This window comes from Coenobita brevimanus, chromosome 57 (assembly GCF_032717465.1).
Source record: "Coenobita brevimanus isolate Jiangsu-jjx chromosome 57, ASM3271746v2, whole genome shotgun sequence".
Lineage (NCBI taxonomy): Eukaryota > Metazoa > Arthropoda > Malacostraca > Decapoda > Coenobitidae > Coenobita > Coenobita brevimanus.
The window spans coordinates 20,935,856-20,950,536 of NC_137010.1; the positions used below are offsets into that span (position 1 = coordinate 20,935,856).

The 14,681-nt window shown below is 41.4% G+C and overlaps 1 protein-coding gene across 1 annotated transcript in view; it reads right to left on the reverse strand.

Annotated features, from left to right (window-relative positions):
• The window catches only part of norpA (no receptor potential A), a 506,175-nt gene that overhangs the window by 223,110 nt on the left and 268,384 nt on the right, over window positions 1-14,681 (reverse strand). The window contains exon 4 of the mRNA XM_080274227.1: window positions 6,170-6,256. Coding sequence (XP_080130353.1) covers window positions 6,170-6,256 — 87 coding nt within the window. The remainder of the gene's footprint in view (window positions 1-6,169; window positions 6,257-14,681) is intronic.

A 14,681-nucleotide genomic window follows, 5' to 3' on the forward strand; every position in this document is an offset into this window, starting at 1 on the left:
GCCGTGACGTATGGTAAGGGGGCGGAGCTAGTGACGTCATACGAGCTACCCAATCAGGATACAGATGGACTGCCACATACTGCTATATAGAGAATGTTATTATTTATTCGGTGTTAATGAAAGTATCAGGAATATAACAAAAATTCCCCTCCTTCATTTAGTTTAACGAAGTGTTTCGTCTACTAATAAACCTTAAAAATTCCCTAGGAAAAAAATCATCGTCAAAATGTTACTACAGAGCTCAATGGGGATGAAGACACCTCTCTTTATAGGCACCTTGCTCCTACACATGATACATCACCTCTATCCAAAGCATCTTCTTAAGTCTGAGTCAGCCTAAGCTGTTCCCTCCTCCGCTCTACTCCATCTCTTCCTCAGAAGACACCTCTCTTTATAGGCACCTTGCTCCTATACATGATACATCACCTCTATCCAAAGCATCTTCTTTCGTCTGTCAGCCTAAGCTTTTCCGTCCTCCGCTCTACTCCATCTCAATGATCTCATCCTCAGTCTTTCCCCAACTGGCCCATTCCACGCTTTCGTAACTGATTCCTACTCCTTCCTTCTGACAAGGCTAAACCACCTCACTCTGGCTTTCTCCACCTTCTAAATGTTCGTCAGTCCTGCTTACTTATTATTTCGTCTTCCTTGTCTGTCAAACGCTCCACTAGCGGTCACGCGGTGCGATGAAATACCTAATCAGCGGTCATTTACCGAATCGATACGAATCTACACCGAATTCGCACTTTGAACAAGAAAATATTATACCTTCTTTCACTGTATAGGTTCATACACACCAAACAGAGATCAATTTTTAAAAATATGCCTAATTTAACTATCTATTGCCAGACGCCTTCATCCCGTAAGAGGTGACCTCAAACAAATCGCCTCCATGTTGTCTTTTCCCCCCACCCCATTTCACTGCCCTGCTCCCAGCTCACAACCCTCTCTCAAATGCCTCTACTCCATCGCTCTCATCCTTGGCTTCCCCCTCCCTCTCCCCCACTCCACCTCACTCACATACACTCTCCTCGTCAGTTTCTCGCCCTCCATCCTCTCCACATGGCTAAACCACCTCAATGCGTTTCTCCTAACGCTTCCCATCACATCCACATCACAACGCTCCTTCACTTCCTCATTTGTCAGTCTGTCTCTCCACGTACCTCCACATGCTCCTCTCAAATAACTCATTTCCACTGCCCTCACTCTTGACTTGTGTTCCTCCAACAAGGTCCAAGCTTCACTTCTATAGGTTTGAGTTGGCATCGCAATACTATCATGCGGTAACTTTTTTTTTTTTTTTTTTTTTTTTTCATGCTCACTTCCCTATTTCTTATCACTGCTTTCAAGGAACCAGCAACCTTTCTTCCTTGTACCCTCCCATGCATTTCACCCTCTAAACTTTCATCGTTACTAATTACACTACCAAAGAACTTAAATGCACTCATTTTCCATTTCCTCCTCATCCAACCTCGCAGTACATTCAGTGACTTCACTTCTCTCGAAGACCATAACTTTACTCTTACCTACATTCACTTCTAGATTCCGTTACTTACACTCTCCCAAACTCATTCACCAAGCCTTACAGCTCCCCTTCGTCTTCACAACACAATATCACCTGCAAACAACAGTACAGGGAGTTTCCAAACACTGCCCTCTCTCATTAGGGCCGCTCCAACCCTACCTTGTATCTCTCTTACAACCCCATCCATAAACAGATTGAACAACCATGGAGACATGGCACATCCCTGTTTCAATCCAACCATTAAGTAGAAAAATTCCCTCAGTTCACTGTCCACATGCACTGCAGCCTTAGCACCCTCATACATATTCTTCACGGCATCCAGCAGCTTCCCATTTACTCCATACACCGTATTCTTAATACTTTTCACAATCCTTATCTATCCACCCTATCATATGCTATCTACAAATCCAAGAAGGGTGCATGTAACTTCTTTCCCTTCTCTAGAAACTTTTCCACTAAGACCTAAGAATGAATATCTGATCTACACAACCTCTTCCCTTCCTAAAACCTCCCTGTTCTTCTCTAACTAATTCCTCTGTTATTTCCCTAACTCTGTCGATAAGTATCCTACCATATACTTTTCCTAATACACTAAGAAGAAAAATACCCCTATGATAACCACACACTTCTTTTTCCCCTTTTGACTTCCAATCCTCCGGGACTTTACCTTACTCCCACGCCAATCTCCACATCTTCCACATACATTCTACTAATCTCTCTCCCCCATGCTTCTGCATTTCACCACACACTCCATCAATTCCTGGTGCTTTCCCCATTTTGACTTTCCTCATTGCTTCCACAACTTCCATCCTACTGATTTCTTCCTCTCTTCTCACATCCCTCCTTCTCCCAGCCATTCCTCACCCACTTATACTCGCATTACTTTCATTCTCTATGTTCAACTACTCCTTATAGTGTTCTCTCCATCTGCTCACTTTTCCCCCTACACTATTAATCTATTATTTTTATCTTTCACTCCCCGACTAACTTCTTTAACACCCTGTCTAACTCTCTACCTCCTTCCAGAACATTTTCTTACATTCCCTCCACTTTACACTGAAATTCCTTCCTAATTCCTCACCCACTGTCTTCATACTGTCTCCTACTAATCTCTTCACCTCTCTCTTCCTCTCTGCATATAACTCTCTCTTCTGTCACTCAATGTCCTCCACACTCCGTTTCTCATCCATTCACTATATACTTTCTTCTTCTGTGCCTCAGCCTCTCTCACCTCTCATTCCACCATGCTGTTTCTTGCAACCCCTTTCGTCTTCTCTTCACCCCACACACCACCTCACATGCTGCACAGATTTCTTCTGTGAAAATCTTGCACACACCTTCCACGTCCCCCATCTGCTCCAATCCATATTTACACAATCGCTCCTCCACTTCTGTAATATATTATAGGATTTTTCCATTCTCTTGCAACCTCTCCACCCTCTTTGTAAGAACTACTTCCTCCTGTCCTTCCCTTCTATTCCTCCACTTCATTTCAATCTTGACTTTCACCATCATTAAGTGGTGGTCAGAAAGTCATCTCCCCCAACTTCTATATGCTCTTGCATCCATTACACACCTCATTCTACTGTATCATCCAAACACACATAACCAATCACCGCCTCCGTCCATTCAGTTCACCATCCACCCTTCTCATCACTCACCATGCATACCTGTGGATCATTTTGTGCCTGAAAAGGGTATTAGCTATCACCAACCCCCTCTAGCACTAATGTCCACTACAGCACTGCCATTCTCATCCACTTCTTCAGGCACACCCTACTCACCAACTACTCATTCCACCTTCACATTCCCTATTTTTTCATGCATATCCAATCAAAACACTCCTGCATTCCTTTCAAACTTTTACATGCACGCTTCCACATTTGTCCAAACTCTTCTTTCACTCTGCTTGGACGATCTTGCATTGGGGCAGACACACACACAATCGCCCACATTTGTAATCCAACTTTCAATCTTGCCCACTCAATTCCTGAACCAACTGATCCATACTCTCTTATATTCTCCTTCCATCTCTTGCACACAACAATACACACTCCTTCTTTTACCCTCTCATTCTCACCCACTCCCGCGCATATATCCCATTCATACTCCAATTCTCTCACACTCTCACCTCTCCATTTAGTTTCAGTTAATCCACATACATCCACTTTTGCACCCGCAAGCATCTGGACAAACTCTTGCCTCATCATTTGCACCCCTTACATTCCACGTCGCAATCCTAACTATGTCCTTTGTTTGGTCCTTAGTCATCACCTGTTGGTCAGTCCTGGTCCGAGGCTTCTTGTTCGTATTTTTAGTTCTTTCCCGGGGAAGAGCACTAACACTCCGCCAACCCACTGTTGTCACGTAGGGAACACGTGTTGGTTAGTTATAAGGTTACCATCCAGCGTTGTAAATGATTTCCTCCATTTGGCTTGCCACTCAATGCAGAGCTACCCTAAAAACAGAGTACCGCTAAACTAAGTGGGTGGATGATGCAGGTCCCCACCTACCAATAAATTTAACTATTAATGTAAAAATAAAAATCAGGATTCAGGCGAAAACGCGCAAAAGTTAGCGGATATTTCCCCTTTAGATCGCCAGTATGTCTTGACAGACTTCTATTTTGCATAAATATTGATTTACAGTACAAATAAATGTATTTGCATGTTAAATCAATATTCATACAAACGACACGTCTGCCAAGGAGAGCTGTTGAGCTACAGGCGACACTTCCGCTAGTTTTAGCCTGTCTTAGCACTGAGTCCTGATTTGTTATTAACGGTTAAAACAGCACAAAATTTTGACGGGATTTCAGATAATTCCGTGTGTATGAACCTATATGGTGATAAAAACTATAATATTTTCCAATTAAATGTGCCGATTCGGTATTTCGTCACACCCCTCCAGCGGCTATATTCTATGTATCCATCTCAACATCCTCATCACTGTCTTTTCGATCAACCCCTCCTCCTTCCTCAAAGCCATCATCTCCACCCTGTGTAGCATTACTGGTTTAATCATCAATTGAGTTCAATTTCAATCTTGTGCTAATCTTGTGGTCTGCATCACCCGAACAACCTCTCTCCACTTCCTCCATGCCGCTGAGCCTCTCACCTTAACATCCATTTCTATTCACCCCGTTTCCGTCACCACTGTTTCCAGGTACCAATCTCAAACCTGCTCCAGCCAGCTTCCATGTCTACCCACAAGTTGTATTCTCTCTCTCTCTCTCTCTCTCTCTCTCTCTCTCTCTCTGAGATAGGTTGGGTTGGGATGGGATGGATCGATTTATGTCTGGGTGCATTGTGCTATAATGGGTGAGGTTAGGTACGATGAAGTTGAGGTGATGTAAGGAGTGATAAAGTCGGACTGTGATGGCTTAGGCTATGTTGGGATTAGGTTAGTTGAGATTAAGCTGTGTTGTGTGTGGATAAAGTAGCATTTCGATAACACAGCAAACGTTCTTACAACATCCAACACGCCATACTTGACTCATGCAAATTTCATGAGATGACGTCAGAGTTACTGTATCATGGAAGGCGTGGGGCTTATTAATGAAAATCATGCTGCATCGACATGGTGTTGTTTTTGCCTCTTGCAAATACCTCACCTCTGACTAGCTGAAGCACGTAAGGTGGGAGAATGAGGTGAGGGAGCCCATGAATGGTGTGGAAATTGTGGGGGGAAAACTGTTGATGGTGGGAGGACAGGGGTCCCAAGAATGAGATGGAAACAGACGGGGGTGGGGGTGGGGGAATTGTTGATGGTAGGAGAAGGAGAGGGAACCCAAGAATGAGGTGGAAATAGCGGACAAAAACTTTTAATGATGGGAGAATGAAAGAGGGCTCCAGAATGAGATGAAAATAGTGGAAGGACACTATGGTGGGAGGAGAAGAAGCCCAACAATGTGGTGCATGCAGTGGAGAGAAACTTTAGTAAATCTGAAGTGGTGATGGGAGAAGGAACGGCAGTGTGAGATGAAATACGGGAGTACATGAAGAGGTGAGGTTTGGAGTGGCAGGAAGTGACGAAGGGACGCCTGAGAACGTACTGTGAAGATGGAGCTGCATGGGAAGTACACGAGGGAAAGCAGTTTGGAGTGGCAGGAAGGAAGGGGCATGAGTGGTTAGGCACCTTGACTGGTGAATTAGGTTAATTTGATCCTGCTTGGGTTCGGCTGAGTTTGGTTTGGTTCAGCTGGTTTAACTTAGGTTATGTTTGTTCACGTAAAGTCTGGTGATGCTCTGTTAGGTTATATGACGTTAGGTTAGGTTAGCCCACGGTTCTACATTCTACAGTACTATGTGTGGATCCTGAAGATTTTACGAAACTACCTTAATTACTCACAAAATATAACTATCATACCTGATTTGAGAAAAAAAAAAACATGACAAACGTGCAACATAAAAAAAATGTAATATAACTTTATAAAGTTACGACCTAACTTAACAATGACCTAACTCACTGCATACAGCGAAAAATAGAAGAAAATACCCACCCACTTCAATTTCACTAAGCCTGTAGCCAGGAGTAAAGACAGGTAAAAGTACATTTTAACTGATTAGGTATAGTAATATTTCTGCTAGTGAAAATGTACCACTTTTCTTGAAAAATGTTAAGGTATTTTTATTAGTGACTCACCCTGCCCTCACTCTTCCAGAACACGAAGAAGCCATACTCGTCCACTTTGAATGTGCAGTTGGGCTCATAGTCGTAGCTTTCTTTGTCCTGCAGGCCAAAATAACACAGTACATCAGAAAAATTTGCAAAGAAACAAATAGGTAGATTGGGAATTTCAGTTTAAAAAATCTAACTGGATAAATTTTTAAAAAGCATGAAAATAATAGTCACATGTATCATGTACTAGGAAAATTTATCAGACAAATGGAAATACCTGTACAAATTCTTCTACAAAATTTACACACTAGGACTACATCAGTCAAATTACAATTAGAAGAAAAACTGGGTAATGTATATTATTATGAGTAAAATTAAAAAGAACAATATACAACCACTCCTATAGACATTTCATACTGAGAAATTATGCACGATGTTAAAATCTACCGAAGAAATACAAATACAGTGTTCTACAAACCAAGCCCCATTATATATATATATATATATATATATATATATATATATATATATATATATATATATATATATATATATATATATATATGGAGCTTCTGTGGTACAGTGGTAAAGTGAACGTTTTCGTACACTGAAGAACGACGGTTCACGCCCTGCCAGGGTAATAATCTTTGGGAGCGTTCTTCATGCCACGTACTGCATTGGCGGACACAAGGGGTGCTGTAGTTGAACCAGTGTCGCATACTGTAAAGTATGTTTGCACCCCATCGGCTTGCGCGGGCCGATTACACTTGGTTCACAGACTACACACACATCCAAAGCCACTCCAACACAACAATTACACTTACAAACACTTCTCACCTTACATACAGTCTCTACCAGACAGCCTAAGCCACTTGGTAGAGATACATTGGCTGTATCGTCCCCACTTCGGTCGGGATACGCCGGTCCTGCAGTGGACACTCAAACGGCTGATTATATATATATATATATATATATATATATATATATATATATATATATATATATATATATATATATATATATCGAACGGTAAACCTCAATCACTCCTTAAATACAAACTCTTTGGGCCACATCTGGCTGAATCGTCGACAAGGCCACCTAACTCTAATGCCTTAAACCACTAACTGGAAACAGAGGCAGTCAGAAAGGAACTACACCTCCAGAAAGAAAAAAAAAAAATGAGGAATTAGTAGAGGAAATAAACAGAAAAAACAGCAGCAGATGAGATGTCAGCTCTGAGAAAGAAAACGAGCGAAACGAGTACAGTGGTCAGCCATGAGAGTTTTTCGGCGTTCAAAAATGAGACAGATATACTGTAATTAAACAACAGGTGGTCTGATGGAACAAAGCAGTGGTACTGAAGAGAAAATAACTCAGGCAAAAGAAATGATGAGAAATTGCACAGATGAAGTACAATATGCATATGCAGAGGTCGTAAAAGTGAAGCAAGAGTAAGAAAACAAGGTCGAAGCAAAAAGCATAAGAAGGGAAGTGAAAAAAAAAATCATAATAAACAGCCCAAAGCTGAAAAGGAAATCAACAGATAAAACAGTCTATAGTACTCACTGGTAACGATGAAGAAGAAACCGAATCTCTAAAGGAGACGATAAAATAAATGGACATATTGAACGAAGTATCAGAGGACATCAGTGAGAAAGATATTGAGGAATTTAAAAGGATTGGGCAATATGAGAGAAACAAGTCAAGATCCCTCAAAGTAACCTTCCAAAGTGTGAACATCGCAGAAGTACTACACTAGACACCCCCCCCCCAAGGGGAGAATCACACCAGCCGTGAGCTGATACGTATCTTGCGGGGCTCGGAATATAACCCTGACGTTGACCTACTTTCACCAATTTCGAACTCGTAATAGATTTTCATCCCTACCACATATCTGTAAAATTTTGAGATATTTTGAGCGGTTGCGAGGTAATCGTGGTAACAGACACACACAGCTTGACCTACTTTCACCAATTTCGTACTCGTGATCGCTCTTTTCCCTACTACACACCTGTAAAATTTTGTTATGATATCTTGAGTGGTTGCGAAGTTATCGTGCTGACACAAAGACAGACAGACAAACTGAAAACAACACCAGCTTCGCTATTGCGGCTGGTAAAAAATGCTAACAAACTTCAGGAATCAGAGGAATTCAAAGAAGTATGGATAAAGGATGCCTAACTCAGGAGGAATGGGGAGTACTAAAAGATCGTTCTAATGAACGATCAGAGGATTTTTTTTTTTTTTTTTTTTTTTTTTTTTAATAAAAATTAGTGTGGTTACAGCTAAGGAAATGGCACACCAACAGCAGGGACTATAAAAAAATAATAATAATAAAAAAAGAGGGTAATGGACTCAACCAATGTCAAATATGTAAACAATATGACATAAGTTGATGTACTCAAATGTTGCTGGAATGGTATCCAAACTATTAAGAGATAAAAGACTATACCAAAGAAAAGGAACCTTCAATTATTTGCCAACAGAAACAAATTTAACCCCAGAAATAGCCATTAACTCCTTAAATTTTGATGAATACAATTAGTGAAGAGACAGATAACCGTATATTTTGAAAAAAAGGAGGAGTTATGATACTAACAAAGAAAAACTCCAAGTCAGGGAGACAGAACTACATATATCCTCACAAGCAGAATTAATTGCAGTAAAGATTAACACATCTGATGGGAAAATAACTGTGGTAAATTTATATATGCTACTCAAGACAAACACATGGGACACAGGTGAATATGAAGACTTGGCACAAAGTACAATACAGAGTTTAAGAACCCTACTACATAGAATGGAAGATAAATCTTAAAGAATTATACTAACTGGAGATTTCAACAAAAATATAAATTGGAATACTCTAGATGTAAGGAGCTATGAAAGCTGTTTGGGATCAAAGTCTCCTGGATCTAATAAAGGCGTTTTCTCTAACACAACATGCAGAGGAAATCACCAGAAAAAGAGGACTAGAAGAGCCACCACTATCAGATATTAAATTTACTAGACAAGAAAAATAAATTGACAGCATATTTAATCACCGTCCTTTCGACAATAGCGACCATGCAGTACTGAATTGCAATTTCAGGACAGCATATGATATAGTGTGCAATAATGAAAGATACAAAATTAGCCTAAACTACAAGAAGGGCAATTATCATGACCTGTAGAAATATTTGATAGAAACAGATTGGGAAAAGGAGCTTAAAGGACAAGATGTAAATGTTATACACAGAAAATTCTGAGAATTCTATGAAGCAAGAGTCCAAAATTATATCCCACAGCACAAAACAACAGAAATATGGACAAGGAAATGGTTTAATACCGACAGTAAAAAAGCAAATGAGAAAAGGGATTTGCTGTAGATTAGATACAGACGACATAATAGCGAGAGGGCATATAACAACTATAGACAGGCAAGAAATGATTGTAGGGAGAAAAGGAGAGAGTTTCAAAGGTAGTTTGAGGAAGACATTATAAATAAAAGTACTGATCAACCGAAGCTATTTTACAGCTATATTCGAAGCAAAACTAAAGTCAAAGATAAAATACAGTCCATCAGGGATGAGGGGAGAATCTATATCAATGAAGAAGATATTTGTGAAGTACTAAACAAAAACAAAAAATCAATCAGTTTTTACAGAAGAAAAGTAGATTAGAGAGGGGTGAAAAGACGCAAGCATTTCCACAAGAAAAATTTGGGTAAATCATCTAGGAAAACACAAGATGGTGACTGAAAGACAGCTCAGTTTTAGAAAGGGAAACTCATGTATATTAAGCTAGTACCGTATGACAGAGTTGCAGAAACACTACACGCAAGAGAGGGATGGGTAGACAGCATCTACTTGGATTTTAAGAAGGCATTTCACAGAGTACCACACCTAAGACTATTATGGAAACTGTACCATCAAGGAGGAATCCAAGGTAATCTGTACAGTTGGATGCAAGATTTTCTCAGAAAAGGGAAAATGAGAACAGTACTAAGGGGAAAATACTCATCATGGAGAGACGTGACAAGTGGAGTCCTACAGGGCTCAGTGCTGGCACCAATTATGTTTTTAGTATATATAAATGACACTGACGGCAACACTAGAAATGGAAGCTATCTAAATGATTGCCCATGATGCAAAAATACAAATTACAAACACAGACTTTTGCAGAGAGCCACAAGAAGAATTAAATAAACTTCATGAAAGGAGCAGTAGATGGACAATGGAATAATTCAATGTGGACAAATCCATGTAATCATGTTTGGTAATTGTGAAAAAAAGACAGGACTGGGATTCTAAGCTAGGAAGTGCAACCCTGCATATATCAGAGAGGGGGAAGGAATTAGGAGTGATTTTCAGCAACAGACTACCTCCAGCTGACCACATCAATGAGAAAGTACTGAACCTGACCGTACTCCTTGCTAAAATGAGGGTATCTTTCACATGAAGACATGCTCAGAAAGATAATCACATCACTCATTAGACCAACTCTGGAGTATGCATCTGTAGTCTGGATTCTACATCTCAAAAAACACAGAGATAAGACTGAAATACTACAAAGAAGTAGACTGTAGCACCAGTCGAGCAGGGCAGTACTCCCAAGGTGGATGGAAAGCTGATGACAGGGAGAGCTGGAGCTCCCGTTTCATCAGCCCTCAGGACTAGTTCCCGACCATCCCCCTTTGCTGAACTTTTTCAGTGACTCAGTTACACAGAGAGTAGGCCAGCATGCTCTCCAATACAAGTTTCTCAAACTATCAACACAAACTACATGCACAGTACACACTACACTTCCCTTTCCAAAATTCAAAAAATGTAATCATGGCTTTCAACTACATAGCCTCGAAGTCCCCAAGGGGGGGGGGGACCATAAATGCCCCCACCTTCCGCTCCTCTCCCGGCGTCAACTCGAGCTGCCTGGAACTACTGTCTGACTCACTTCTTCATTTCTGCAACATTCGTGGCCTTTCCTCTGTTGAGCACCACCTCTCCTCCTCTAAACCTCACCTTCATTTCCTAACTGAGACTTAGCTGTCTGAGGCATCTGACAGCAAAACCCTTTTCTGTATCCTCCTACTTTCTCTATACTCATTTCAAAGCCAAAGGTGGCTGTTGTGTATATATACGCAACGACTTATCTTGCTCTCGTGTTCCTGAACTCGATTCTTCTGAATTCTCTACACTCTGGCTTCGGCTTTCCTGTCATTCTCTGACTAAATATATCTGCACTGTTTACTTATCCCCTAATTCCATCAAAAATTCTTCGACTATCTTACCTCTACGATGGAACACATTCTATCCATTTCTCCTTTCTCTGAAACCTCCATTCTACAAGATTTCAATGTTCACCACCACCTTTGGCTCTCCTCTCCTTTCACTGATCCACCTGGTGAACAAGCCTACACCTTTTCTATCCTTACTGACCTAGAGCAGCTTGTACAGCACCCAACCCGTATCCCTGACTGCCTTGGAGAGAGCTCCAACATACCTGACTTCTTCCTTACAACTAATCCTTCTGCTTACACTGTTAATCTTTTCTCTACGTTGGGCTCCTCCGATCACAACCATATCACCTTAACCTGTCCTATCACTCCGGTACGGCCTGTGGATCCTCCAAAGAAATGTCGTCTGTGGCACTTTGGAGCTGCGGATTGGGAGGCCCTCAGGCAGTACTTCTTTGATTTTCCCTGGAATGATTATTGTTTCCATGGCCGGGAGCCATCTGAGTGTGCCTTGCGCATTACGGAGGTTATTCTCTCAGGCATGGAAGCATACATTCCTTTCTCATACCCTTTGACTAATGCAAGAAAGCCTTGGTTTAATCACGCTTGTTCTAATGCTGTCCGCAACAAGGAAAGGGCCTATAAAAGGTACCAGAGCCAATGCACCCCTGAATCACATTTTGTATACGTTTCTTCCCGGAATCGTGCTAAGTCTGTTCTTCGCTTTCCTAAAAATAATTTCGTCCGTACTAAATGCTCTAATCTCTCCAACTCGAATTCTTCCCGCTCCTTCTGGCACCTTGCCAAAAACCTTTCTAACAACTTTACCTCATCATCCTTCCCTCCTCTTTTCTACTCTGATGGTTCTGTAGCTATTTCTTCTACTGATAAAGCAGACCTCTTCACTCAGACTTTCTCCTCCAATTCCACCTGAGACGTTTCCGGTGCTGTTCCTCCATCACTTCCCCCCGCTGACTTCCTCATGGCTGACGTTAAAATTTCTTCAGCTGATGGATTTTCTGCCATCACAGGCCTCAATACTAACAAGGCATATGGGCCTGATGGAGTCCCTCCTGTTGTTCTCAAGAACTGTGCTTCTGTGTTTACACCCTGCCTAGGCAAACTCTTTCACCTTTGTCTATCAACTTGTACCTTTCCTTCTTGCTGGAAGTTTGCTCTCATTCAGCCAGTCCCAGAGAAGGGTGACCATTCCCAACCCTCTATCGTCCAATTGCTTTAACATCCTGTATCTCAAAAGTTTTCGAGTCAATTCTTAACAAAAATTTTAAAGCATCTTTCCTATCACAACCTTCTTTCTGATCGTCAGTATGAGTTCCGTCAGGGACACTCCACTGGCGATCGTCTTACCTACCTTTCTGACACCTGGTCATCCTCCTTTCGGGACTTTGGCGAAAGCTTTGCCATTGTACTTGACATTGCAAAGGCTTTCGATCGAGTCTGGCATAAATCTTTAATTTTCAAACTGCCCTTTTACGGTTTCTATCCTACTATCTGTGCCTTCATCTCTAGCTTCCTTTCTGGTCGTTCTACAGCGGCTGTTGTAGACGGCCATAGTTCTTCTCTTAGATCTATCAACAGTGGTGTTCCTCAGGGCTCTGTCCTATCACCAACTCTCTTCCTTTTATTCATCAATGTCCTAAGCTGTACATCTAACCCTATCCACTCTTACGCTGTTGACTCCAACCTTCACCTTTCCATTCGGTTCCCTCAAAGCCCATCTCAGCGGTTACTTCAACAAACAAGGGATGAGGCTATGGCATACCTAATGTCTGACTTGGCTCGTATCTCTGACTGGGGTAAAAATAATCTGGTTGTATTTAATGCACCAAAGACTCAGTTCTTACACCTATCAACCTGACAAAATCTTCCACAGGTGTGCCCACTACTGTTTAATAATATTCAGCTTAATCCTGCATCATCCTTGAACTTGCTAGGGGTTTCATTTACTCGGGACTTGACTTGGAGAGATCATATTGCATCTCTTGTAAAATCTGCTTCCAAGAGATAAGGTGTGCTGAGCCGACTCCGTTCCTTCTTCACCCCTGCATAATTGTTGACTCTATACACACGTTTTATCCGCCCCTGTGTGGAGTACAACTCTCGTGTGGGGAGGTTCCCCACATATAGCACTCCTCAATAGGGTGGAGTTAAAGGCTTTTCGTCTCATTAACTCTCCTCCTCTTACCGACTCCCTTCAACCTCTGCCTCTTCGCCGCAATGCTGCATCTTTATCTCTTTTCTATCGCTACTTCAATGGTCACTGCTCCTCTGAACTCTCTGCATGCATTCCTCCACTTTACGACGGGCACGTAGCACCCGTCTAGCAGCAAACTCTCGTCCCTTTTCTGTCCAACTCTCTAATGCAAGAGTTGATCGTTACTCCCAGTCCTTCATTTATGCAACAAGTCAACTCTGGAACTGTCTACCTCTGTCTGTATTTCCTGCTTCCAATGATCTCCAGTTTTTCAAACGCTGTGTATCCAGGCATCTCAAAATGATTGGATCTTGAATTCGGCTCTCTCTTGTATTTTGTTTTTGTCATGGAAGGAACAGTTTTTGCGGGCTCGTGGCCTTTGGTTCCTCCTTCCTCGCATAAAAAAACAAAAAACAAAACAAGATAGGCACCAAGCATGAGGGATCTAAGCTATGAAGAGAGATTAGAAAAATTAAACCTCCCAACATTACAACAGAGAAGGGAAAATGGAGACATGATTATGTTATATAAATGCACCACAGGAAAAGGGAAAATAGACATACAGTAAATGAGTATGTAACCTATGGAGAGGCAACAGAAGAGGTCACTGCAAAAAACTGCACAAATGAGAGGTGTTAAAGACGTAAGGAGAATCAGCTTCTTACAGAACAATTGCTCAGTGGTATGTACTACCGACTGAACTAGTGTGCCTAAACTATTCATAAATTTAAAGATATGTATGAAAAAAATAGTTCAAAACACGGGACTGTACGAGCTTGACTCATTCCTCTAAGAACACACAAAGAACAATAACACTAAAGTACCACTATTCATCTTCGTTTTCAGTTTCCTTAAAATATTTTCCTTCATCTCTCTCTCTCTCTCTCTCTCTCTCTCTCTCTCTCTCTCTCTCTCTCTCTCCACAGCACAATACAGTTTAAGAGTACCAATAAGCAATACCATCACCATTGTGCTTGTGTCCCCCACCGAAGCTCCGTTTTCCCGCCAAAATTTCACACCCGTTCTTACTGTTCCCGGGCGCACTTCAACTTTTTCTCCCCTCAGCTTTTCCATTTACAGTATATATTTATGGCCTTCTCAACTAC